Source organism: Lupinus angustifolius, chromosome LG02, assembly GCF_001865875.1.
Source record: "Lupinus angustifolius cultivar Tanjil chromosome LG02, LupAngTanjil_v1.0, whole genome shotgun sequence".
NCBI classification, from domain to species: Eukaryota; Viridiplantae; Streptophyta; class Magnoliopsida; order Fabales; family Fabaceae; genus Lupinus; species Lupinus angustifolius.
The window spans coordinates 16238432-16262654 of record NC_032010.1 but is presented as its reverse complement, the minus strand read 5'-3'; the positions used below and the strand labels follow the sequence as shown (position 1 = coordinate 16262654).

At 38.1% G+C, this 24223-nt stretch overlaps 1 protein-coding gene across 1 annotated transcript in view; it reads left to right on the top strand.

The window, feature by feature from the left end:
- The window catches only part of LOC109336981 (importin-9), a 33630-nt gene that overhangs the window by 4606 nt on the left and 4801 nt on the right, over positions 1-24223 (top strand). The window contains exons 5-23 of the mRNA XM_019573838.1: positions 10567-10682; positions 16997-17083; positions 17185-17301; positions 17390-17453; positions 17540-17682; positions 18583-18630; positions 18728-18796; positions 20163-20238; positions 20522-20652; positions 21046-21105; positions 21403-21472; positions 21581-21645; positions 21723-21784; positions 21856-21979; positions 22058-22115; positions 22268-22380; positions 23704-23781; positions 23874-23936; positions 24053-24148. Of these exons, the coding sequence (XP_019429383.1) occupies positions 10567-10682; positions 16997-17083; positions 17185-17301; positions 17390-17453; positions 17540-17682; positions 18583-18630; positions 18728-18796; positions 20163-20238; positions 20522-20652; positions 21046-21105; positions 21403-21472; positions 21581-21645; positions 21723-21784; positions 21856-21979; positions 22058-22115; positions 22268-22380; positions 23704-23781; positions 23874-23936; positions 24053-24148 (1640 nt within the window). The remainder of the gene's footprint in view (positions 1-10566; positions 10683-16996; positions 17084-17184; positions 17302-17389; positions 17454-17539; positions 17683-18582; positions 18631-18727; positions 18797-20162; positions 20239-20521; positions 20653-21045; positions 21106-21402; positions 21473-21580; positions 21646-21722; positions 21785-21855; positions 21980-22057; positions 22116-22267; positions 22381-23703; positions 23782-23873; positions 23937-24052; positions 24149-24223) is intronic.

The window sequence follows — 24223 nt, the reverse complement described above, 5'->3', positions numbered from 1 at the left end:
TCTGACTACCTCCTTTAAGAAAACAATGGCCACCTCCTTGGCTGAATAAGGGTGCCCCAAAGGAAAGACCTGAACATACTTAGATAACCTGTCCACCACCACAAAAATAGTGTCCTTGTCCTTCACCTTAGGCAGCCCCCCTATGAAGTCCATGGATATATCCATTCAAACCTGTTGAGGGATAGGTAGGGGCTGAATCAAGCCTGCAGGAGCTAGGGTAGAATATTTATTTCTCTGGCACACTACACAACCTTCTACAAAACCCTTGATATCTAACTTCATCCCCTCCCAAAACAGAAAACTGTCAATCTTCTTGTATGTTCTGAAAAACCCAGAATGACCCCCCCATTGGTGTTTCATGAGACTCAACTAAAATAATAGAAATTCTGTTAGATGTCTTTGTGAGAACCAACCTCCCCTTATAGTAAAGTATTCCTTTCTTTAGTTCAAACTCAGGATGAGTACTAGGAAAAACCATCAGATCTTGAATAACCCTTCTCCACTTGGAATCTTGTTGCAATTCCTGGTTCCAATTGTCCACTTCATCACTGGTTAATAGGGAGATAGCAGAGTACATTAATCTCCTTTGATAAAGCATCTGCTACATAATTCTCATGCCCTGGTTTATACTGAATTTCAAAGTGTAGACTCACCAACTTCATTGCCTATTTAAACTGCTCATCTGTAAACAACCTCTGCTCAGTTAAAAATTTCAAGCTCTTTTGATCTATCTTGATGACAAAATGCCTCCCTAACAGATAATGCCTTCATTTTGGATGGCTTGAACCAAAGCCATAAGCTCTCTTTCATACACTAATTTTTGCTGAGCTCTAGGAGATAATCCCTGACTCCAGAATGCTAAGGGCCTCCCACTCTGCATTAGGACAACCCCTAACCCCTTGAGGCATCTGTCTCCACCACAAACTCCTTAGTAAAGTCAGGTATTGCTATCAGGGGTAAATCCACCATAACTGCCTTCAACTTCTCAAAAGCCTGTGTAGATTCTTGAGTCCAACTGAAACTATCTTTCTTGAGTAAATCAGTGAGAGGTTTGACCATTTTTCCATAATCTTTGACAAACTTCATATAATATCCTGTCAGGCCTAAAAATCCCCTTAATCCTTTAATAGTAGTAGGCTGAGGCCAAGTCTGCATACTCTCAACCTTGGACAAATCCGCAACTACCCCTTCCCCAGAGATGATATGCCCTAAATACTCAATGCTCTATTGGCCAAAACTGCACTTTTTCTGATTTGCCTTCAGAGAGTGTTGAATTAACAGGTCAAAACTGATTGTAAGTGTTGCACATGAGAGATTAAATCAGGACTATATACTAGGATGTCATCAAAGAACACTAGAGTAAATTTTCTCAAGTAGGGTCTCAAAATTTCGTTCATTAGGGCCTGAAAAGTTGAAGGGGCATTATTCAGCCCAAAGGGCATGACCAAGAACTCATAATGTCCCTCATGAGTCCTAAAAGCAGTTTTTTCTACATCTTCCTCCCTCATTCTAATTTGATGATACCCTGATTTGAGATCCAATTTGGAAAATACCCTTGCCCCCCAATCTCATCAAGTAATCCATCAACAAGAGGGATAGGGAATTTATTAGGGATGGTGACCTTATTGAGAGCCCTATAGTCTACACAGAACCTCCACCCCATCTTTTTTCTTCACCAATATGATAGGGCTTGAGTATGGACTTATGCTGGACCTGATCACACCAGCCTCCATCATTTCAGCAATCAACCTTTCTATCTCTGCCTTTTGATAATGAGGATACCTGTATGGCCTGAGGTTGGGTACCTCTGCTTCTTCCTTTAGGTGAATGGCATAATCTTGCCTCCTAGATGGTGGAAGGCCCTGAGGATCCTGAAACACCTCTTGATACTGTTGTAGCATCCTCTGTATTTCCACTGGCACAATTTCCTCAATTCTGGTCTGATTTTTGGGGCCACACTGAACTAGCAATCCTTCTCCCTCCTTCAACAGAACCTGCATGAAGGCTCCCAAGGATAACTCTGTTTTAGGTAAGGCAGGGTCGCCCACCAATGTGATTGTTAAGTCTCCCTTCTTCATATTTAAGACCATCTTCCCAAAATCAGCCCTGATTTCTCCCAGATCTGCTAACCAGCCAATTCCCAAGACTAAGTCCACCCCTTTCAAACCAAACAAGTAGAAGTCTTAGACCACCTCCAAGTCTTGAAGGTTTAACCTGAGCTGAGTACATTTACCTTGACACCTGACTTGGTGACCATCCCCTACCTCTACTATATAGGTTTTAGTCCTTTCTATCTTCAACTTCAAGCTGTCCACTAAATCCCCAACAATGAAATTATGGGATGCTCCACAATCTATCATGACTACCACCGGAGTACCTCTAAGAATCCCCCTCATCTTCCATGATTTAGTAGAGGTAAGCCCCTTCATAGAGTAAAGTGAGAGTTGCAAAGAATTGAAGGCTTCTTGCTCCCCTCCCCCCTCAAGATCTCCATCAATGTCCTCCTCTCCAGCCATGATTATCATCCCTAACTGTCTATCTTTGCAGACATGATCCCTAGTGAAGGGTTCATCACATCTGAAACATAGGTGCTTTTCCCTCTTCTCCTTCATTTCTACACTAGTGAACCTTCTATAGTCCCCCCTGACCTTAGAACTCTCAGCCTCCTGGGTAGACTTAGTGCTACCCCCTGCACTTCCCACAACTGACCCCTCTCTTCTGTTATTGCTAGTTGATAAATTTTCCACAGATACCAAGGGTGCCCCTTATAGGGAACTCCAGATCTAGTGGAACCCGAACTGATCTTTCTACTCATTACCACATTCTTTTGCTCAGTAAGGATAGCCTTTTTGATGATCTCAGATAGGTTTCTAATTCATACAACTTCACTTCAACTCTTATTTCCTCTTTCAACCCATTTAAAAAAATACCCCAAACAAAATCCTTGTTAACTTCTTGCAAAACCCTTGCATATTTTTCAAATTCTTCGACATACGCTTCTACGATTCCTTCTAATTTTAAGACAATAACAATTCGAAAGGATTTTGTACCATAGAGGGTTGGAAACGTCTTACCACGACTAATTTGAAGCTGTCCTAGGTTGGGGATGGGTTACAACGCTCCCACCACTGAAACCAACTCAGAGCCTTGCCCTCAAGGGCCACCGTGGTAGCTTGCATCCTTTCCTCCTCAGTCACAACTCTTAAGGTGAAATACCTCTCCAATCTTTGCACCCACCCATACGCATCATCTCCCAGAAAGACTGGTATCTCTAGTTTACGCCATTTGTCCTGGGCTAGACGTGTTCTGTGACTTTCTACCTCCTCTTCGTTCTCGCTGCCTACCCCCACAGAATCGTCTCCCAAGGGTATGCCTAGCTTCATCGCAATCACCTCCATTAGGTTTTCAGTTTTCTTGGTACGAGCCTCATTAAGCTCGAGGCGTAAACATATCGCTTCTCGCTCTTTTCGCATCTCATCCCTCTCTTGCACCCAACTATCATTCTCCTTGGCCATTCTTCGAGTAGATATCATGCACAGATCACAACGACGATGGTGGTCCTCACTTCCCTCAGGCACCAGAAATGGTGCTCTGATACCAGTGATAGACACTGGTATCAATGTAAGAAGAAATAGAAGAGCAAATGAAAAGAAAAGCCCCTAACCCACAATCAATACGATTTGTGGTAGGGTTCTAAAAGATTTATTAGGTAGAAGGTGAGATTACAAGAATATATTGCAAGGTTACAATGGATCCCTCGATCCTTTCTCTGGTTCCACAACCAGTTACACTCTAACTGATTTTTCCCTCCTTTTCAGTAACTACCACTTCCCTTTTATAGCTATTCTAACTAACTAACAAACTAACTAATTGCTATAAGGGGAAAGTGGTCAAATAACTACCACTTAACTACATTTATCTTACCCCTTGTGTACACGTGCTTAATACAAGGCTTAGGAATAGACTTAGCCTTATCAAGGTATCAAGTTGCAGCAAATTGCAGCAGTGGAATTGGTTTGATCCCAAGAATTGTGATTCCACGCACATTGAAGAATATCACTAGCATGACTGCCACCTTTGCCTTCAACGCTGCCACCACGACCACCACCGCTATCCCTCACGTGCACCACAACACGCACACCACTATGACCCTTGCTGCCATTAACACTGTTGCCTCCACTCCAACCACTACCGATGCCACATACCTTCGATTTTAGGAAATTGAAGTTAGAATTATAGTTTTATGCTCTAATTCTTTGCACAACCTCACCTTAAAATTATGATTTTGAACCATTTCCAATTTTGACAGAATTGTAATTAAAATTCTAAACTACAATTTCAACTTCATCATCCAAATGGATCTGAATTTACAATTATGACCCATTTGCTTGTAGAGGTCAGCATTTATGTTTTTATTTTTGTTTCCTGAATCATCAAATTGTTTGGATATGCTTTTGATAGCATGCTTTTATAAGATTAGGATCATCAGTGACAAGGTTCATATTCCAGATGATGAATGATATATTTTAATATGGCTTGGCTACTTATGACTTGTTGATTCGTTCACTTTATGATAGAGCATTATGATGTTGTTCGGTTATGTAAAAAGATAAAAAGATGAATATGCTTCAAAACTTTATTGATGAATATTTGATTGAATTACAAAGAGAATGCTTATCTCTTTAAATAAGAGATAGCAAAAACAGAAAGAGGAAATCAGTAACTAACATAAGTTAGTTACTGAAATAACAACCTAACAACTAATTAGGCATGTGATAAATTGGGTTATTGAGCATGTGACTTATAAACCAATTTACTCAGCATAGGAAATATAAGAATAACTAATTGTTATTCTCTAATATACCCCCCTGAAACTGAGGGTAGTTGACTAAGGATCCTGAGTCAACAACTCTAAGTTGCTTTCTTAGGTTTAGAAACTTATCAGTGGCCAAAGGCTTGGTGAGCACATATGCTGTCTGAAATTCAGAAGGGATGTGTTTCACTTTAAGAGTCTTAGCCTAAATTCTATCCCTTACAAAAAATAGGTCAAGTTCTATGTGTTTAGTTCTATTATGAAGCACAGGATTGTGAGACATGCTCACTGTGTTTAGATTGCCACATAGAATGAGAGGAACTTGATGAGGGATCTTGAGCTCAGAAAACAAGGACTCAACCCAAATCATTTCTTGAGCAGCAAGAGCAAGGCTCCTGTATTCAGCTTCAGTGCTGGATCTGGAGATTGTTTGCTGCTTCTTGGACCACCAAGTAACTAGATTAGGACCAACAAATAAACAAGCCCCTGAAATGGACTTCCTGTCATCAAGGTCAGTGGCCCAATCTGCATCACATAGAGCTGTGAGTTTGATATGAATAGAGGAATGAGAAGCAGCAGGTTTGAGATGCAGGCCAAGATGAAGAGTGCCTTGTAGATATCTTAGGATCCTCTTGATAGCAACCCAATGTTGTTCCAGAGGATTGCTCATGAATTGGCATACCCTATTAACACTATAAGCCAAGTCAGGTCTTGTAATAGTGGCATATTGAAGAGCTCAAACTATTGACCTGTACATAGTAGGGTTATCAAAGGCTCTTGAGTCTGTTTTAGTAAGCCTGCAAGTGGTTGCCATAGGGGTGATACTAGGCTTGGCAGATTCCATAGAAGCTTTGCTGAGCAGGTCTCTGATGTATTTAGTTTGAGTGAGAAACAGAGTACCATCCCTGATATGTTTAACTTCAATGCCCAGAAAATAGTCCAAGTTACCTAGTTTCTTAAGAGCAAAGGCAGTGCTGAGTTTGTCCACAAAGGCAGAGATTTTTGAGGTTGAAGTACCAGTGATGATTATGTCATCAACATAGACTAGAACAAACAATTGGTAGGTATTGGTGAGTGAGATAAATAGAGAATTGTCACATTTGCTAGGCTGAAATCCTAAATGAAGGAGAGTGCTCTTGAATTTCTCAAACCATTGCCTAGGAGCTTGTTTGAGACCATATAAGGCCTTGTGTAACTTGCACACAATGGTCTTGTCACCATTATGAAAACCAGTAGGCTGAGTCATATATACCTCCTCATGCAGGGCACCATTTAGGAAAGCATTGTTGATGTCTAGTTGTTGAATGGACCAACCATAAGTGACAGCTAGGGTGAGGAGAATTTTGATAGTGATAGGTTTGATGACAGGGGAAAATGTCTCATTTTAGTCAATTCCAGGAATTTGATGAAATCCCTTTGCAACAAGCCTGGCTTTGTATTTGGCAATGGAACCATCAGGATTTTCCTTAACCCTAAATACCCATTTGCATCCAATGGCCTTCTTATGTGGAGGTAAGGCACCTAGGGACCAAGTGCCTAGTTTTTGCAGTGCATCAAATTCTTCCTGCATGGCTGCCTTCCAAACTGGATTGAGAAGAGCCTCTTTGGGAGTAGAGGGTTCAGTGTGAGCCAAGAAGAGGCTTGCAAGACTGGGTAAAATAGACTTACTGGTGCCATCCTTAGATCTGGTTGTCATAGGATGAGAAGGAGGAGGTGGAGGTAGTGAAGTAAAGGAGGAAGGACTGGATATAGTGGTTGAGGGTAAGTCAGAGGAGGGTGAAGTAACAGGGTTATGGCTAGAGTGGGTAAAGTCAGTAGGAGGGTGTAGGGTAGGTGATAAGGGAGGATTAGGTTGGGTATATGAGGTTACTGAATGAGTAGGATTTGATGCTAATTGAGTAGGATGTGTTGGTGCAAGGTTGGTAGGAGAGGTATGGATGTGGTTAGGTAAATGAGTTAGAGAGGGGGACAAATGATCTGTGATGTTGGGAGAGCCAAGTATGGAACTGTTTTTGAAGGGAAAAGCTGATTCATTGAATTTAACATCCTTGGAGATGTACAATCTTCCATCCTTGGATAAACATTTGTATCCTTTGTGCATAGATGAATACCCTAAGAAAGTGCATTCAGTTGTCTTGTAGTCAAGCTTGTGGGTGTTGTATGGTCTGAGTAGAGGGAAACAAGCACATCCAAAGACTCTTAAAGCTGTATAATCTGGAGCAGATCCAAATAGGTGGAAGTGAGGTGATTTATTATTGAGGGTGGCAGAGGGTAGTTTGTTGATGAGGTACACAGCTGTAGTGAAGGCAGATTCCCAGAATGATTGAGGTAGGCCAACATGAGCTAATAAAGTCAGGCCTGTTTCAACTATGTGTCTGTGTTTTCTTTCCACTGTGCCTTGTTAATGATGAGTGTGGGGGCAGGACAATCTGTGGAGGATGCCTAGGGTGGATAGGTAGTTAGTGAATGGTCTGAATTCTCCCCCTCCATCAGTTTGAACAACCTTGATGTGTTTGTTAAATTGAGTGAGAACCAGTTTGGTAAAATTTTTGAAGATGGTAAGGGTTTCAGATTTTTGTTTAAGTAAAAATATCCAAGTATGTTTGGTTTTGGCATCTACAACAGAGAGATAGTATTTAAAACCAGACTCAAAGATTACTGGTGAGGGGCCCCATAGGTCTAAGTAAAGTAAATCAAAAGCATTAGAGTAAGTGGTGATGGAGGTAGGAGAGTGAAGTCTATGAGACTTGCCATAACAACATGCATTGCAAAAATTAGGAACAATTTTATTCGAATGAGAAATATTACAAGTAGAAAGGACAGTGTTTACAACAGAGGTGTGAGCATGTCCTAAACGACAATGCCACAAGAAATCAGTAGAAAAATGCCTAGAAGTAGGACTATCTAATACAGGGGACTTGAACTGTCCAGTTGGAGTAGGAATTGAGGCACAACAGGCTGTCTTTTTTGGAAATAGGTTCTGGAAGGCATAGAGACCCTCAGAGGTAAGGGAGCCTTTGAGGAGAATAGTGTTAGAACCCTGTGATTTGACAAAACAGTGATTAGGGTGAAACTCAAAATAACAGTTATTATCTTTAGCAAATTGGGAGACACTGATTAGGTTTTTAGTAATAGTAGGCACAAGAAGAAGTTTATGTAAAGATAAAGACAGATGAGGGTGTAAAGGGGAGGGGAAAGTGCTTGTTCCACTGCAAGAAATAGGTTCTTTTGTGCCATTACCTATGTAGAGGTGTTCAGGGCCAAATTGTTGTGTTGTTTGGTGAACCAGAGTAGGATCTGATGTGATGTGGTTGGTGGCACCTGAATCTGGGAACCATAATGAGTGCTTGGTGGTTGAGTCACATGTGCTGACATTCATGGCATAGGGTGGGGCATAGTTGGTCTAAGATTAGGCATAGGAGTGTGGTGGTAGGGGTAATATGGTGTGGTGTTAGGAGAATAATTTTGGCCATTGTGGGAAGTGGTGAGTCTGTAGGAATTGTGGTCAGGTCTTGGTCCTTTGGATAAGTGAGAGGGAAGGTAGGGATATGGATAGGCAGGGTAAGGGCTGGGAATGTTGTAGGGTGCAAAATAGCACCAAGCTATATCATGACCAGGTCTGTTGCAGTGAGTACAGAAGAAGCTACTGCCAAACCCATTTGGGTTTCTTGAGCCTCTACTGAATCTTGTAAATCTTCTGTTGGAACGACCCCCCCCTTGATCCATTAGAGAAAGAGTTAGGGATAGACTCAACTCTATGGTTAGGAGGAGAAGTTGTTGGTGGAAGGTTGGGATTGAAGTGTGTAGGGGTTGAAGTAGAGTCACTGGATTGATGTGAGGTAGGGATAGTGGCAATGTTGGCAGAAAGGGCATCAGAAACTGCTTTATGCTTGTTCTTGATGAGTCTTGACTCAAAGGTCAAGAGAAATTGCTCAAGGTCATTAATGGAAGGTGGGTTAATCTGGCTTTCTATAGCAGTGATGACAGTTTGAAAGTCCTCACCCAATCCATCAAGGACATAGTCTATGTGTTCAGCAGTTGAGATAGGTGTGCCAATAGAGGCTAGAGAGTCAGTGATGCATTTGATGCTTGAGAAGTATTCTGAGATGGTGTTGTTGCCTTGAGAAATGTTGCGCAGTTGAGCCCTTAGTTGTCTGCTTCTAGCCTTTGTGTGTGCATTGCAGAAAGAGTGAAGTTCATCCCATAATCGAGTGGATGAGGTGCAGCCAATGACTCTTGTGTGAAGAGATTCAGAGATGGAATTAAGAATCCAAGCAAACACAGTCTGGTCTTGTTCCTCCCAGCTGAGATAAGAGGGGTTAATGTGATGGTGAGTGTAGTCAAATTCAGATAGGTATTTTGATGGAATTTCAGTAGGATGAATGAATCTAATGGCCCTGTTTGACTTGAGAACAAAGACCATGAATTGGCACCAAGTGAGGTAGTTTTTCTCACTAAGTTTGGTAGAGGGAATAGGAAGAGAGAGAGAGAAGGAGAAACTGCTCGAATTGGAGGAGCAGAGGGATGGGAAGGTGGTGGTGATGAAGGATCAGTGGCAGTGGCCATAAGGGCAATTGATACCATGTAAAAAGATAAAAAGATGAATATGCTTCAAAACTTTATTGATGAATATTTGATTGAACTACAAAGAGAATGCTTTTATCTCTTTAAATAAGAGATAGCAAAAACAGAAAGAGGAAATCAGTAACTAACATAAGTTAGTTACTGAAATAACACCCTAACAACTAATTAGGCATGTGATAAATTGGGTTATTAAGCATGTGACTAATAACCCAATTTACTCAGCATAGGAAATATAAGAATAACTAAGTGTTATTCTCTAATAGGTTCATGTAGTCGACTCCACTTAGTTGAATTAAGGCTTGATTGCTGTTGTATTTGTTCTACTGCAAATAGTTATATGATACACAGATACAGGTATGGATATTAGATCATGTGCATGATAGTGTGATAATGATTTTGTTAAAAATTAATATGGGGTGTGGTAGGATAAGACATATATATATATACATCATGTCACATAACATAAACAAAAACATTGATAGTATCACCAAATCTCATAATTAAAACCACAATAACTGGATCTCTTCATGCCTGAGAGAAAAGCGGAGAAAATGTTTTCTTTTGAGCTAAGTCATTGCAAATATAATGCAAACTATCATTAATCAAGTACTCGAGTACAATACAGTATTGGTATGATGGTATTGGGTACATATTCAACATGAGTATGACAGTTTTAGGAACTTAGGATCCAAAACATCGACTTAAGCCCAAATGGGCAACTGATACATCAAGCATTACATGGCCCCAAGGTGTGGGGGTCGATACTACAAAGAATAGAGGGGAATTGGAGAGAGTGATGTTCTGGCAGAGAGAAGGAAAGAAAGGGGGCAGTGACTGAGTTGGGGAGGGGTTTCGGTTAGAAATAGGCTGAGTGTGTGAGAGAGGGTATCTTTTTGGGAGAATCATTTGTTAGTTATGGTTATGGACAGAGAGCATTGGCTCTCTATAGGAGCCCAGCTCTGTTGCGTTTGGTATTCATAGCACTGTATTGTCCTTCATTTTCAAATATTAAGTACAGAAACTTACTACTTTTCTTCAATTATTCTTGCTTTACATTGTTGATATGAAATACATGTGTTTAATAGTTGTTTTTCCTGTGCTAATTTGGGTACAGTGTTTGTTGGAATTTCTTTATGTTAATCCGTTGTTTATAAATAATGTTTTCTCAGTACATGGAGCTATGAGATGCTTGGTTCTTCTTTCTGCGGACTTGGATGATAGAATGGTTCCAACATTAATACCTGCTTTGTTTCCAAGTTTGCTGACAATTGTATCTTCTCCCCAGGTTATATTTTTTGTTAACCTTCTAATTATCACGTTTTATGTTTTTCATTATTTCATTTATGTTAAAAAGGCCTGCTTTCATTATTTATTTTTCTATTTTTTCAAAACTAGTTCAGTTGCCAATAGGCAATGATGCCGCAACATTTAGTTAATTTTGGTGATTTTAAATCCAGAGCCGTTCAGTAGCAATTGTTGCAAAACTTCTGTCTGTACTCTGCTTCAATGCTTGATATGGCCACAGGTTTTGATTAGTTGACCACAAACAGACCAAATTTAGCCCAATGTAGATGCAGGCACCTGATGTAGATCTTCTGTCATCAGGGTCTGATGCCCTACATTGGTAATGGCATAGATATTTCCATGACTAGCATTGTTTTTTCCGATTTTAAATCACCTTAAATTGAATTGTTCCTTGTTCTATCCATTACTAAAAATCTTGTGAGTATCAGTTGCTTTGCTCTGATACCATGTTAGAATCTGATAGAAAGGAAAGAGAAGAGTGTGAGTAACTGAAAACTAATTACTTATTGAAAGTTAACTAACAGAGTCAATGAATACAGTATGTAACAGTATGTATAGCTGCTGTAGTCACTTACAATAAGCGGCAGCTGCACACGAGCTGTGCATAGAGCAGCTGTTATTGCCTTATTTGAGTACAAGGGTAACAGTGATGTAATACATTTTACTACTCTAACAGCTTCTAACGACTGTCCAACATTTTGTATATAAATTGACATGTAGGGTGAGGTCAAATCATGGAATGTGCTACCTGCATGCCTTTTACATTGTTACTCTTTCTTTTCCAAATCACTCAAATTCTATTCCTGTCCCTTTTCTCTCTTTAATTTTCAACAGTATATTACTATTACCCTGCATCTGTCTTTACTTATTAGATATCACGTGTCAAATTGAAACTTAGTTTCAATTGTACCACATGTTTTGGTTTAGCTCTAACTGTTAAACAGTTAGAGGTTTGTTTCTGTTACTGATTATTCAGTAACTGTTTTTCTAGTTAGTTATAGGGGGTAAGTAGTTCATCACCTCCCTTTTGGCCTATGTTCTAATCCTATAAATAAGGATCCCCTTTGCTGATATCAATTCAATAAAATTACAATTCAGAATCTTAATTCTCTTACAGCATATCCTCTCTATTTTCTTTCTTTATCTTTTTACATGGTATCATCACTTTAATGGCCACCGTCACCGATCCTTCCTCTCCTCCATCACATGCTTCTACCCCTCCTATTAGGGCTCTCTCCCCCTCTCTCTCTTCCTATCCCACAAACCAAGCTCAATGAGAAAAACTATCTCACCTAGAGTCAATTCATGATTGTCGTCCTCAAATCCAACCGAGCAATCAGGTTCATTCACCCTACTGAAATTCCTCCCCAGGTTCCTCTCAGAGTATGACAGAAATCAACACCACATCAATCCAAGCTTCCTTAGTTAGGAAGAACAAGACCAAACAATCTTTTCTTGGATCCTCAACTCCATTTCAGAATCTTTACAACCACGTGTTATTGGTTGCACATCTTCCAGCTAAATCTGGGATGAACTACATGCATTATGCAATGCTCACACTAAAGCAAGAAGCAGACAACTTCGAGCCCAACTACGCACCATATCTCAATGATCTCACACCATCTCTGATTACATTTCCAGAATCAAGGTCATTTCTGATTCTCTAGCCTCCATAGGTACTCCTATTTCCATAGCTGAACACATAGACTACATTCTCGATGGTCTTGGAGGAGAATTTCAACATGTGATACAACAGTTGAAAACCAGATTGAGCCTCCATCTATCAATGAACAAGAGCAGTTCTTACTCACTTTTGAATCAAGACTTCTCAAAAACAAGAACAAGACCATTTCTGATGCCTTATCTGGCAACATAGCAACAACTCCATCTTCAACTCAATCCCCTAATTCTGTTTCTGCTCCTGGACACTTTCCTCCTCCTTATGCTCAACCAAGGTCTCCTTCTCACTACATATATGACTCCAGACCTCAATCTTTCAGCAATGGACCACGTGGTGAACGTTCTGGAAGAAGAAATGGAAAATTTGCTCGAGGAAGCAGACCTTCAAGGAGGTTTGTTAGTTCATTCTTTTGCACTTATTGCAACTGTCCAGGTCATGACATCTCCTGGTGCTACTATGCTAATCACGACTTACCAAATCCATATCCCTATCAACCATCTCAATTCCCACTCACACCATCTCCCCCAACTTACCTCAGGAACTCAAGACCTAACCCAAACACACATTCCTGTAAACTTCTCAATCAATTCACTGGCTACAATCCTCCTTACCCCTCTAACCCTTACTCCTCATATTATCCACCCTCTAGCTACAATCCTAGAAACCCCTTTCCTCAATATGCCACAAATCCTAACCCCAATTACACTCATAATCGAAACCCACCATATGCAATGAATGTCACCACTGATGACTTTGAAACCAAACACCCTCTCTGGTTTCCAAACTCAGGTGCTACAAATCACATCACTTCTGACCCTTCCCTTGTTCATCATCCAAATGAGCAATTTGGCCCAGAACACTTGTATATAGGTAATGGTACTAAAGCTCTTATCTCTTACAGTGGCATTACTTCTTTTGTCTCTCCTATCAATTCACACTTTTCCCTTTCTTTACAAAATTTACTTCTAGTCCCCACCATAACAAAAACATTAATCAGTGTCTCACAATTTGCTAAGGATAATGCTTGCTATTTTGAATTCCATCCTAACGAATGTTTTGTTAAAACACAGGGTTCTAATATATCCTCCTCAGAGGGCTTATAAGCATTCTAGAGTCTTTTTCCCAAGAAGTCAACCACCTATGCATCCACCTCAAGTCCAGATGCAAAGATTCAACCCACAGTTTTAGCTAGTTCTAGTTCTAAGTCTAATTCCTCTTTTGTTTTGTGGCATTGTCGCTTAGGACATGCACATACTTCTGTTGTAAAATCTGTTTTGTCTCAATGTAACATCACTCAGTCAAACAAAGTAGAATCCATTTTTTGTAATGCTTGTTATTATGGTAAATCACATAGAGTTCATTCACCTAAATCTACTAGTACCTACTCTAATACCTTTGATTTACTTTATCTTGACTTGTGGGGTTTTACACTTATCCTATCTGAATCTAGGTTCAAGTATTATTTGTCCATTGTGGATGCCAAAACTAGATACACCTGGATATATCTCCTAAAACAAAAATCTGAAACTAATACTATCTTCAAACAGTTCCTTAAAATAGTGCATACCCAGTTCAACAAAATAGTTAAGGCTGTCCAAACTGATTAGTGCTTGGGCATTAATCATCATTTATCCTGCCCTCACACTCATCACCAGCAGGGTACAGTAGAACGCAAACATATGCACATTGTTGAAACTGGATTGACCATGTTAGCCCATGCTAGTTTGCCCTAATCCTTCTAGGAATATGCCTTCACCACTACTGTTTTTTTCTAATAAGCTGATTGCCCTCCCCTACCCTTAATCACAAATCACCATTTTTTCTTTTGTTTGGCACTAACCCTGAGTATACTGCCCTAAGAATTTTTGGGTGTGCCTGTTTTCCATTACTCAGACTCTATAACACGCACAACTTGACTACAGGTCCACTGAGTGTACCTTTTTGGGATATTCATCAACCCATAAGGGATACAAATGTTTGTCTAAGGATGGTAGGTTGTATATCTCGAAGGATGTAACCTTCAATGAAACTATGTTCCCCTTCAAAACAGTAATCCAAACTACTACATCAACCTCAAACCCACATAAGGACTACACCTCTTCATCTACCACCATTCACCATTTACCTCAACCATCTCATACACCTCCCAATATTACCCCTACCTACATGACCTCTCAGCCATCTCCAAATGACCTCACACAACAATTATCCTCATCTAACCCAGATTCACCTAATCCTATTTCACCACCAATGAACAACAATCCAGCAAACTCATCTGAATCTTCACCTGCCTCTACCTAACTATTCCAACCTCCTCTCACCCTATGACAACTAGGTCAAAAGCTGGAATCAACAAATCCACCCTTCCCAACCTTTCCAACTTATTTCTTGTTCATATTGAACCCTCAACCCCAAAAGAAGCCTTACTTGATCCTATCTGGCATAATGCTATGCAAGAAGAGTACAATGCTCTTTTTAAATTGGGAACTTGGTCCCTGGTTCCTTTGCCACCAAACAAGAAGGCCATTGGGTGCAAATGGGTTTTTCAAATTAAAAAAAATCCCGATGGTTCCATCAACAAATACAAAGCTAGACTCGTGACCAAGAGTTTTCATCAACAACAAGGTATTGACTACAATGAAACATACTCACCTGTAGTCAAACCTGTTACTATTAGAATTATTCTCATTCTAGCTGTTACCTATGGATGAACTATTCAACAACTTGACATAAACATTGCGTTTCTGAATAGGGTCCTTCATGAGGAGGTATACATGACTGAACCCACTGGATTTCAGAATGGTGACAAGACTATTGTCTGTAAACTACACAAAGCTATCTATGCCTCAAACAAGCCCCTAGACAATGGTTTGAACAGCTAAAAGGCACCCTCATTCAGTTGGGATTTCTAAACAATAGATGTGACAACTCACTGTTCATTTCCATCACAAGTACCCATCAAACATTCATCTTAGTCTACGTTGATGACATTATTGTCACTGGGTCATCTAGTTCAAAGATTTCTCAACTAATTGATAACCTCAACTCCACATTTGCTCTCAAAAAGCTTGAGAACTTAGACTATTTTCTGGGCGTTGAGGTCAAACATTTACCAAATGGATCCTTGTTTCTATCACAAACAGAGTATGTCAAAGATCTCCTCAGAAAGGCAAAGATGGACTTTGCTAAACCTAGCATCACACCTAGGGCCACTACTCGTAAGTTATCCAAAAATGACTCCAAACTCTTTGACAATCCCACTCTGTTTAGGTCTGTTGTTGGAGCACTTTAGTATGCTACAATAACAAGACCTAATCTTGCCTATAGTGTCAACAAAGTGTGTCAATTCATGAGTCAGCCCCTTGAGCAACACTGGGTTGCAGTTAAAAGGATCCTAAGGCATTTGCAAGGAACAACAACCTTTGGAATTCCCCTTAAGCCTGCTGCAGCTCCCAATCTGCCTATATGCCTTATTGCTTTATGTGTTGCAGATTGGGCTACTGATCCTGATGATAGAAAGTCAATATCAAGGGCTTGCTTATATATTGGACCTAATATCATAACTTGGTGGTCTAAGAAACAAAGGACCATATAGATCCAACACAGAAGCAAAATATAGAAGTCTTGCCTTGGCTTCTCAAGAATTAGTTTGGGTAGAGTCTTTGTTTTCAGAATTGAAGGTTCCTCATCAAGTTCCTCTCATTCTCTGTGACAATTTGAGCACAGTAGCTATGGCTCATAATCCTATTCTTCACAATAGGACTAAGCACATAAAGTTAAATCTCTTTTTCGTCAGGGACAAGATTCAAGCCAAAACTCTTCAAGTGAAGCATATTCCATCTGATTTTCAGACTGCAGATGTACTCACCAAGCCCTTGGCCACAACTAGGTTTCTAATCTTAAGGAAACAACTCAGTAGTTGACTTAGCTTCTCTAGTCAAACTACCCTCGGTTTCAGGGGGGTATATTAGAGATCACGTGTCAAATTGAAACTTAGTCAATTGTACCACGTCTTTTGGTTTAGCTCTAACTGTTAAACAGTTAGAGGTTTGTTTCTGTTACTGATTATTCAGTAACTGTTTTTCTAGTTAGTTATAGGGGGTGAGTAGTTCATCACCTCCCTATTTTGGCCTTTGTTATGATTCCTATTAATAGGGATCCCCTTTGTTGATATCAATTCAATAAAATTACAATTCAAAATCTTAATTCTGTTAAAGCATATCGTCTCTATTTTCTTTCTTTATCTATTTACATTACTCTATATGGTCCCCTCCTCTTTCTCTTATGTCTGATATCTTTGTCTACAGACCAATATTTTTACATATGCACAACTTTAAACTTATTACACGGAGTATATTCTGCATTTTGCAGCTTAGTGTTGTCAATTGTTAAAAGTTTCCATGCATTTCATCAGTGCAAATAACCTTGAAGCAATGTTGAAATATTTTTATTAATGCAAATTTTTAACTAATTCATTTTGGTACCTTTTCAAGATATATGAATTTGAAGGGAAGAAAAACAAAATTAAAAAGGAAAACGAGCATTTTTCAATACTTTTTTTATGGGAAATTGAGGTATTGTGGAATGTCTTATAACTATTTTTTGTCTTACAGATATATGACACATACATACGAACCAAGGCCCTTTCAATAGTGTATTCTTGCATTTCTATGCTTGGGATGATGAGCGGTGTCTATAAGGTATTTTCTTGCCACTAAGCTGTTCTGCGTGGCTCTTGTGGGTTGTTGGATTAGTGTATTTTTTCTTCGTAATTATTAACAGATCAAGATGTCCTCTTCAGACAGAAACGAGTTCTATGATACTTCCTCTGCTTAAACCATGGATGGACCAATTTGCTTCTATTTTAGGAATTCCAGTTCAATCTGAAAACCCTGATGATTGGAGTATCAGAATGGAGGTTTGTCTTGTTCTTTTTAAATGTCTCTTTCAGGACCTTCGCTAGTTTCCTATTATAATAACATGATATTGCAATTTTCATCTTTAAGGTTTTGAAGTGCTTGAATCAGTTTGTTCAGAATTTTTCAAGTCTCATTAAGAGTGAATTTGAGGGTATGTTTGTGCCTGTTGTGAAGTTGCTAATCATTCATTATCAATTCTATATTTAAAGTTGTTTTACAACATGCTTTTCACTGTAGTTATATTGGGACCATTATGGAATACATTTGTCTCTTCTTTGAGAGTATATGAGCAAGCATCTATTGAAGGAACAGAAGATTCTTATGACGGAAGATATGATTCTGATGGAGCAGAGAAAAGCCTTGATTCATTTGTTATCCAGGTGATGATAGCAGAAGTTTGTTATGTTTATTCTTTTAACTATTTTATAATGTAAATGATTTTACAGTGTTGTAAATATTTTAATGTCAGTTAATTGGCTGATTTTATCTATAATATGTGGTTTCTTCAATTTTCTTTCGGATGTCATTTTTGTTTTGTTTTTTATGTTAGTAAGTTGATGGTCTTCCCATGCCAATATTTGCGAGCTGTATGTAAATGACATGATTCTTTAACTTAATCATTGAAACTCATGCCCTTGTGATTTTATCTATGATTTGATTTATACAATCCTCTACCTGTCCATATGGTTCTTATCAGTGCCTAAATGGAGAAACTCTATATTATTTCTGTGTAAAAGTACCCATTGGTTAATCCACATGAATTTAGGATTTGTAAGTAAAGCACCATTTTTACAAGAAAATTGAGTGCAGGTGCCCTTTAATATATGACTTCCATTTACCTCCACTCATTGAGAGTGTGGATCCGGGAGTTTTCCTGACAGAATGGTCACTATCAAAAGGATAAAACTTAGTTCTTAAAATAGTCACCTTTAGCTTGCTATTTGGCAAGGAAGAAACTCCTAATTGCCAAAATCTGTTAAACCAGATTCCAGAGGATAGTGAATTCACTGCAGTGAGAGAACTTTTCATTATCATTAAATGTTGTGGCTTCATCAGCTCGTTGGTGAAAAACGGAGCCTGTGTCTGATACTCTGATCTATAACTTTTTTAGTGTTTTGTAGTTATTCTGAATCATTATATGGAAAAAATCAAGTTATCGTTTCTGGACTTTAGTATTCAACTGACTGAATTCTGTCTAAACTTGTGTAAGTTATGATTTTGTTTCCTTGATTTCTTATAATTTTTTAACTTTATTTTTACACCTGATTTTTTATCTACAGCTGTTAGAACTCCTGTTGAGCATTGTGGGTAATCCAAGACTTGGAAAGGTTTGGTTCAGCACATTCTTGAAGTCTTCTTTTTCTGCAATTCTGCTAATGTGTTCTATTGCTCAATTACAATAATCTGTGGTTTGCACTTACTTAGGTGGTTGTGGCTAATGTCAAAGAATTGGTTTACTATGCTATTGCTTTTCTTCAAATGACAGAACATCAGGTATGGCATTTTATGTCTTCCTATTGCTCCTAGTTCATACTTGTTATCATTTTCCTTTTCATATCTTATTAGCTTTCTGCAGATTCACTTATAAAAATTGTTCAATTTAAAATATTGTGCTTGTAAACTGTAAAAACTTGCAGCTTACCTATAGGCATTTCATCTTTCTCTCCATGCCCATTTACTTTTCGGTTCTTATGTTTTTTTCATCATAGAATGGATAACAATGGGATAGTTAAGTCCCTTTATTACTGCAAATAGCAGTTTTCAGCTTATGTATGAGATATAATACAAACAAAATGTTTGTTCGAGTCTTTTATTTGTCTCTATTCCCTGCACTTTTTTTATAAGCAAACTTTTTTTTAAGGGAAGGGGGAGAGGGTCATAGCGCACTTGATGTTGCACCAATGGATTCTAGATTTACATTTGAACCCTATTTCACCATCTATCTGCTATGTATGTTTTGATGCACTTGAACTCATTTTGCCTATGTCATGGAGTGATCTACCAATCTCCTTACAGATTAAGCTATTAAATGGAGGTCCATTGATGATTTTTATCATACTGGAATACTATAATAGTGTGAAATTTAAATTTCAAGATATTTGTAACAAATATTAAGATTTATATAGTAACTCAACTTTTTATTATTATTGATAAGCAGTGACTTTGAACTTTTTTTGTTGAAATTATGAAAGATTTTGCAATGTTGAAAAATGATCAAGCTTTTGGGCTTTGTATGAGTATGCACATACTAATTATTTATTTATATTTTGTCCAGTAAAATAGTTTGTTAGCTGAAAATCTTATGAGTTTGCAATGTTGGAAATGGTTGATTGAGGTTTTAAGGCTTTGTATTATTATAGGGAATGTTAATTAATTATTTATATTTTATCCAAAATTTCATGATTATAATATGATATGATTGATTGGCATTAGCTTGCATAAGTACCTTTCTTCCAGAATATGATGAGAAAAAGGGTGGCCTAGTGCATGAGTTTCCTGCCATTGTGGACTCTAGGAAGGATCAGATTCAGTTCTATACCCCCACCCCATTGAAGGAGTTAGGGTGTTTTCACGAATAGAAACTGTGATCATTGCTGCTTCCATACCCTTATACCAAGGCTTTTATAATTTTTTTTGCTCTCAACTGATATTAGTTGAATAAAATATTAAGCACACACTGGATCAATTGTTTTTTGCTGTGGTTTGATGTAGGGCATTATTTGTTCAATGCTGAGATAGTGACGTTTATGGTATCAGCGTGCCATATTGATGCTCTGCCTTTCTCTTTTATAACTTTGCAGCAACTTAATCCTTGACTTCTTTTGTTACTAATACTTGGGAGTTGTCAATCACTTTCTAGGTTCATACATGGTCTGTGGATGCTAACCAGTTCATCGCCGATGAAGAAGATACCACCTACAGCTGCCGCATCTCTGGTCAGGAACTCCCCTCTCCTTAAGATATTATACATCAGTTTTTACTGTCATAGTTCATTTCTAATTGACTGATTGGTTCCTTATTCGGTGTCAGTGTTTTTCATCATACTTATGTTGGTGGTTGGTATGATAATATTCTTAATTGTTTTATAGAGAAGATTGCTTTCTTCAAATTTTGATTAGTGTCATCATTCAAAAAATGCTAAACAGCTTATGTTATGCTACGCATTCATATGAATTTATGTATCTGTCATGAGGTTTATCAGAAACTTGCTTCTTGTAGGCATACTTTTACTAGAAGAGGTAGTGAATTCTTTTGGCGACGACGGAGTTCTGGCAATCATAGATGCTGGAAAACAATGGTTTACCGAGTCTCAAATAAGAAAAGCAGCCGGAAGTGCAAGCTGGTGGAGGGTAAATACATAATTTTTGTTTCCCTTGGCTTTAGAAAATATGTAGTATTTCTAATTGAGAATGTACTTTATGAAATTTTATTGGTCTGATGGCAATGACTATTTAAAAAACTGCTTGTTCTCAATCCTCCTCATTTTATTCTTTTGGTTTCTGTCTGTAACTGTTTCCCTTGGTAACTTGAGATATATTCTTACTATATGTCTCATTCAAGGCTTGGAATATTTGCTTTGTTATTCTTTGCCATGGTATACAAGCTCTTGGTTCCGGAAAGACTTAAACATTTCTGTTTTTTTACATGAGAGACAGATTTTGCTTACTCATCTATCAAGGTATCAGATTTTTTTATTTGTTTTCATCTTATTTCTTTCTAAGTTCTAAAGTAATTTTTGGCAGATAAGAGAAGCTACCCTCTTTGCCTTATCATCTCTTTCAGAACACATATTCGAGTCAGAGGTATGGATCTTTTAGTTTTATTGTGAATTCTCTGAATTTTAGTATATACATATTGTTTCCATTTTCAGTCACTGGTGATTTTGTTTCACACCACAATACACTGATACTTTTTATGTTAGTCAATGTAAAAGTAACTGCCTCTGAAGTGTGTGTGAGAGAGTATTGAAAACATAAATTAGTCTTTCCTATTTCTGGAAAACTTAACTGACACAACGAGAGGTGGCTCTATCTACAGAGCTCAAGGCTAGCTTAGCTTAACTTGCACCGTTGGATTACCACTAACTATTATTCATACAGGAGTCAGGTTTTGAGACAAGTAGCTTGAAACACCTGGTTGAGCAGATCATCACTGAGGACTATCTAATAGGTTGCTTCTCAACTCTTTCCCATCTCCCTTAAACTTCCATTGAGCTTCATTGAATACAATTGTTATATTTTTTCCTTTCTTTATCTTACTTTCCCCCTTTTCTCACAGGTCCTCTTGAACATCCCTTTCTGTATGCCCGGATTTTTATTTCCGTTGTTAAATTCTCCTCTGTGGTAACTTTATTCTGTCATATTCTTCAGGTGGTGTTTCTCTTTCTCTCAGACGTCTAACTGATCTTGTTATTTTACAGATAAGCAGTGGTGTACTAGAGCACATCCTTCATGCAGCAATGAAGACAATCACAATGGATGTGTGAGTGCACTTAATCTGTGTTAGTTTGTGTCGCTCGTATAATATAATTTCTTCTAACTTTTATTTTACAGGCCTCCACCTGTAAAGGTAGGTGCTTGCCGAGCACTTTCCCAGCTCCTCCCTGAAGCAAATAATGAAATTGTCCAACCACAACTGCTGTCCTTATTTTCATCCCTCACAGATCTCCTTAATCAGGTACTGTGGAATATAAATCCTTTTGCCATATATCTTTACTATTGTTGGATATGGTAGTTCTCATTATATGATTTCCAGGCATCAGAGGAAACTTTGCACTTGGTACTTGAAACATTGCTTGCAGCAGTCAAGGCAGGTTAGCAGTTAGCTCATATATTACTCAGATATTTAAATTATTGATCAAATTTTTGTTGTTTTTTCTGCTTTCAAGTCTCTTACAGCCACACGCAAGTGCGCATGTGTGTGCTAAGCTAGATATTTTTATAACCCCATTTTTGCTTATTGTAGGCCGCGAATCAGCAACATTGGTAGAACATGTTATTTCTCCTGTGATCCTTAATGTATGGGCATTGCATGTGTCAGATCCTTTTATCAGTATTGATGCACTTGAGGTTCTTGAGGTATTGATTTTTTATTTTATTTTTAGTGAACATTATCATCTGAAGAGTTCCTTGGTTGTTTATGTTTATTGTTATCGTGTTAATCTGTTGCCTGCATTTGTCTTGATCTTATTTTTCATGTTTTCTAATTTTTTTAATTGTCTGGTATTGGCTCATATATCTTTTTGCCTAACTGCCCATATTATATTATCTCTCTTGGAGTGTATGCTGTCTAAGGGTTGCTTTGAATAGGTTTCGGGATTTGAAGCAAGGTAAAAAATCAATCAAAGGAACCTTTTCCCCTAGTTTAATAATTAATATTATGTTTTATTTTTTAATAGAGACATTGACTCTAGCGTAAGGTATAAGTGTATAACAACAACCAACCGTTTTTCCACTAGGCGGGGTTGGCTACATGGATTAAAGAACTCCATGATGCTTTATCATAAATCAAGTCCATAAACAAACCATAGATATCTAAATTCTTAATAGTTTCATCTATAGTTTCTCTACGACTTCCTCTACCTCTAGTAACTGAGCTACTCTCCATCTGAACTACGTTCCTTATTGGTTTTTTGCATGCACATGGTTAATCCTCTATATTAGAGTAATATTTAGGCTAGGTTTATCTTCTCTATATTGTAAGCAATATAATGCTCGGATTAAATGTGTTACCACACCTCTGCTGAGTCAGCAGAGGTGACTATCTTCTATTGACAGCTGTCCTAGTTATGACAGCACATGTATAAACATCTTCCCCCTTGTATTGGTGGTTATCAATTCATTCAATACAATTAGAGATTTCTGAATTCCATTGCACTTTCTCTTCTCTGATTTTATCTTTCTTATACTCTAGGGTGAGATTCCACCATCTTTTCTACAATAGGTGCTACACCAATGTTGCCTAGAAAATTCTTGTGTTTCCCTTCTATATATTACCACTCCAATGCAATATCTACAGTTGATTTTCAAGTTGCTGATGGCTGGAGGCGTGAAAAGCTACTACAGGGACAATAGTTTTTTAGGATATATTTTGGCTGGAGCTTTCTACTTGATTTTTACTATACCATGTTTTGAATTTGGCTTGTTTTTCTGGTAAAGAACTTTTATTCACACTTTTATGGTCATTAAACCTTATGCTTTCTTGGAAAACATTAGTTCCACCCTAGACTACTCTTCACTTGTACGTTTTAGCATGCTCTTTGTTGCTTATTTGGTCTGAGTTTATTACTACTCATTTACTCCAGATACGGTTTAGCTTTTAGGCTCATAACGATAGGCTTTAGCAGCAACCTTTTCAATGGTTATATATAATTTTCTTTGTCATCTTATGATTTTTTGCAGGCAATCAAATGCACCCCTGGGTGTATACATCCATTGGTTTCCAGAATTATGCCATATGTTGGACCAATTTTAAATAAAGTATGACTACTTGAAGTTATTATATTTTTTGTAGTTAATGATTTTAGAATAACACCCTTTGATTTTAATGCACCCCTTAAATGTTCTTATAGCCCCAAGAGCAGGGTGATGGGTTGGTAGCTGGGTCATTAGATATGGTAACAATGCTGCTGAAGGCAAGTATACTTACATGAAAGCTTAATTTCTTTTGCTTTTGTTTAATTAATTTATCAGCTTTGACTTTTGAGAATCGGTTCCTATGATTTTCTAACCTGGTCATAGATTTGTACAGAATGCCCCTGGTGATGTAATTAAAGCTATATACGATATCTGTTTTGATGCTGTTATCAGACTAATCCTTCAAAGTGATGATCACAGTGAAATTCAGGTCATTCTGTTTTGCTAGACACACAACACACAGACACACACATATCCAATTCTCCTAGTCATTTGCAACGATTTC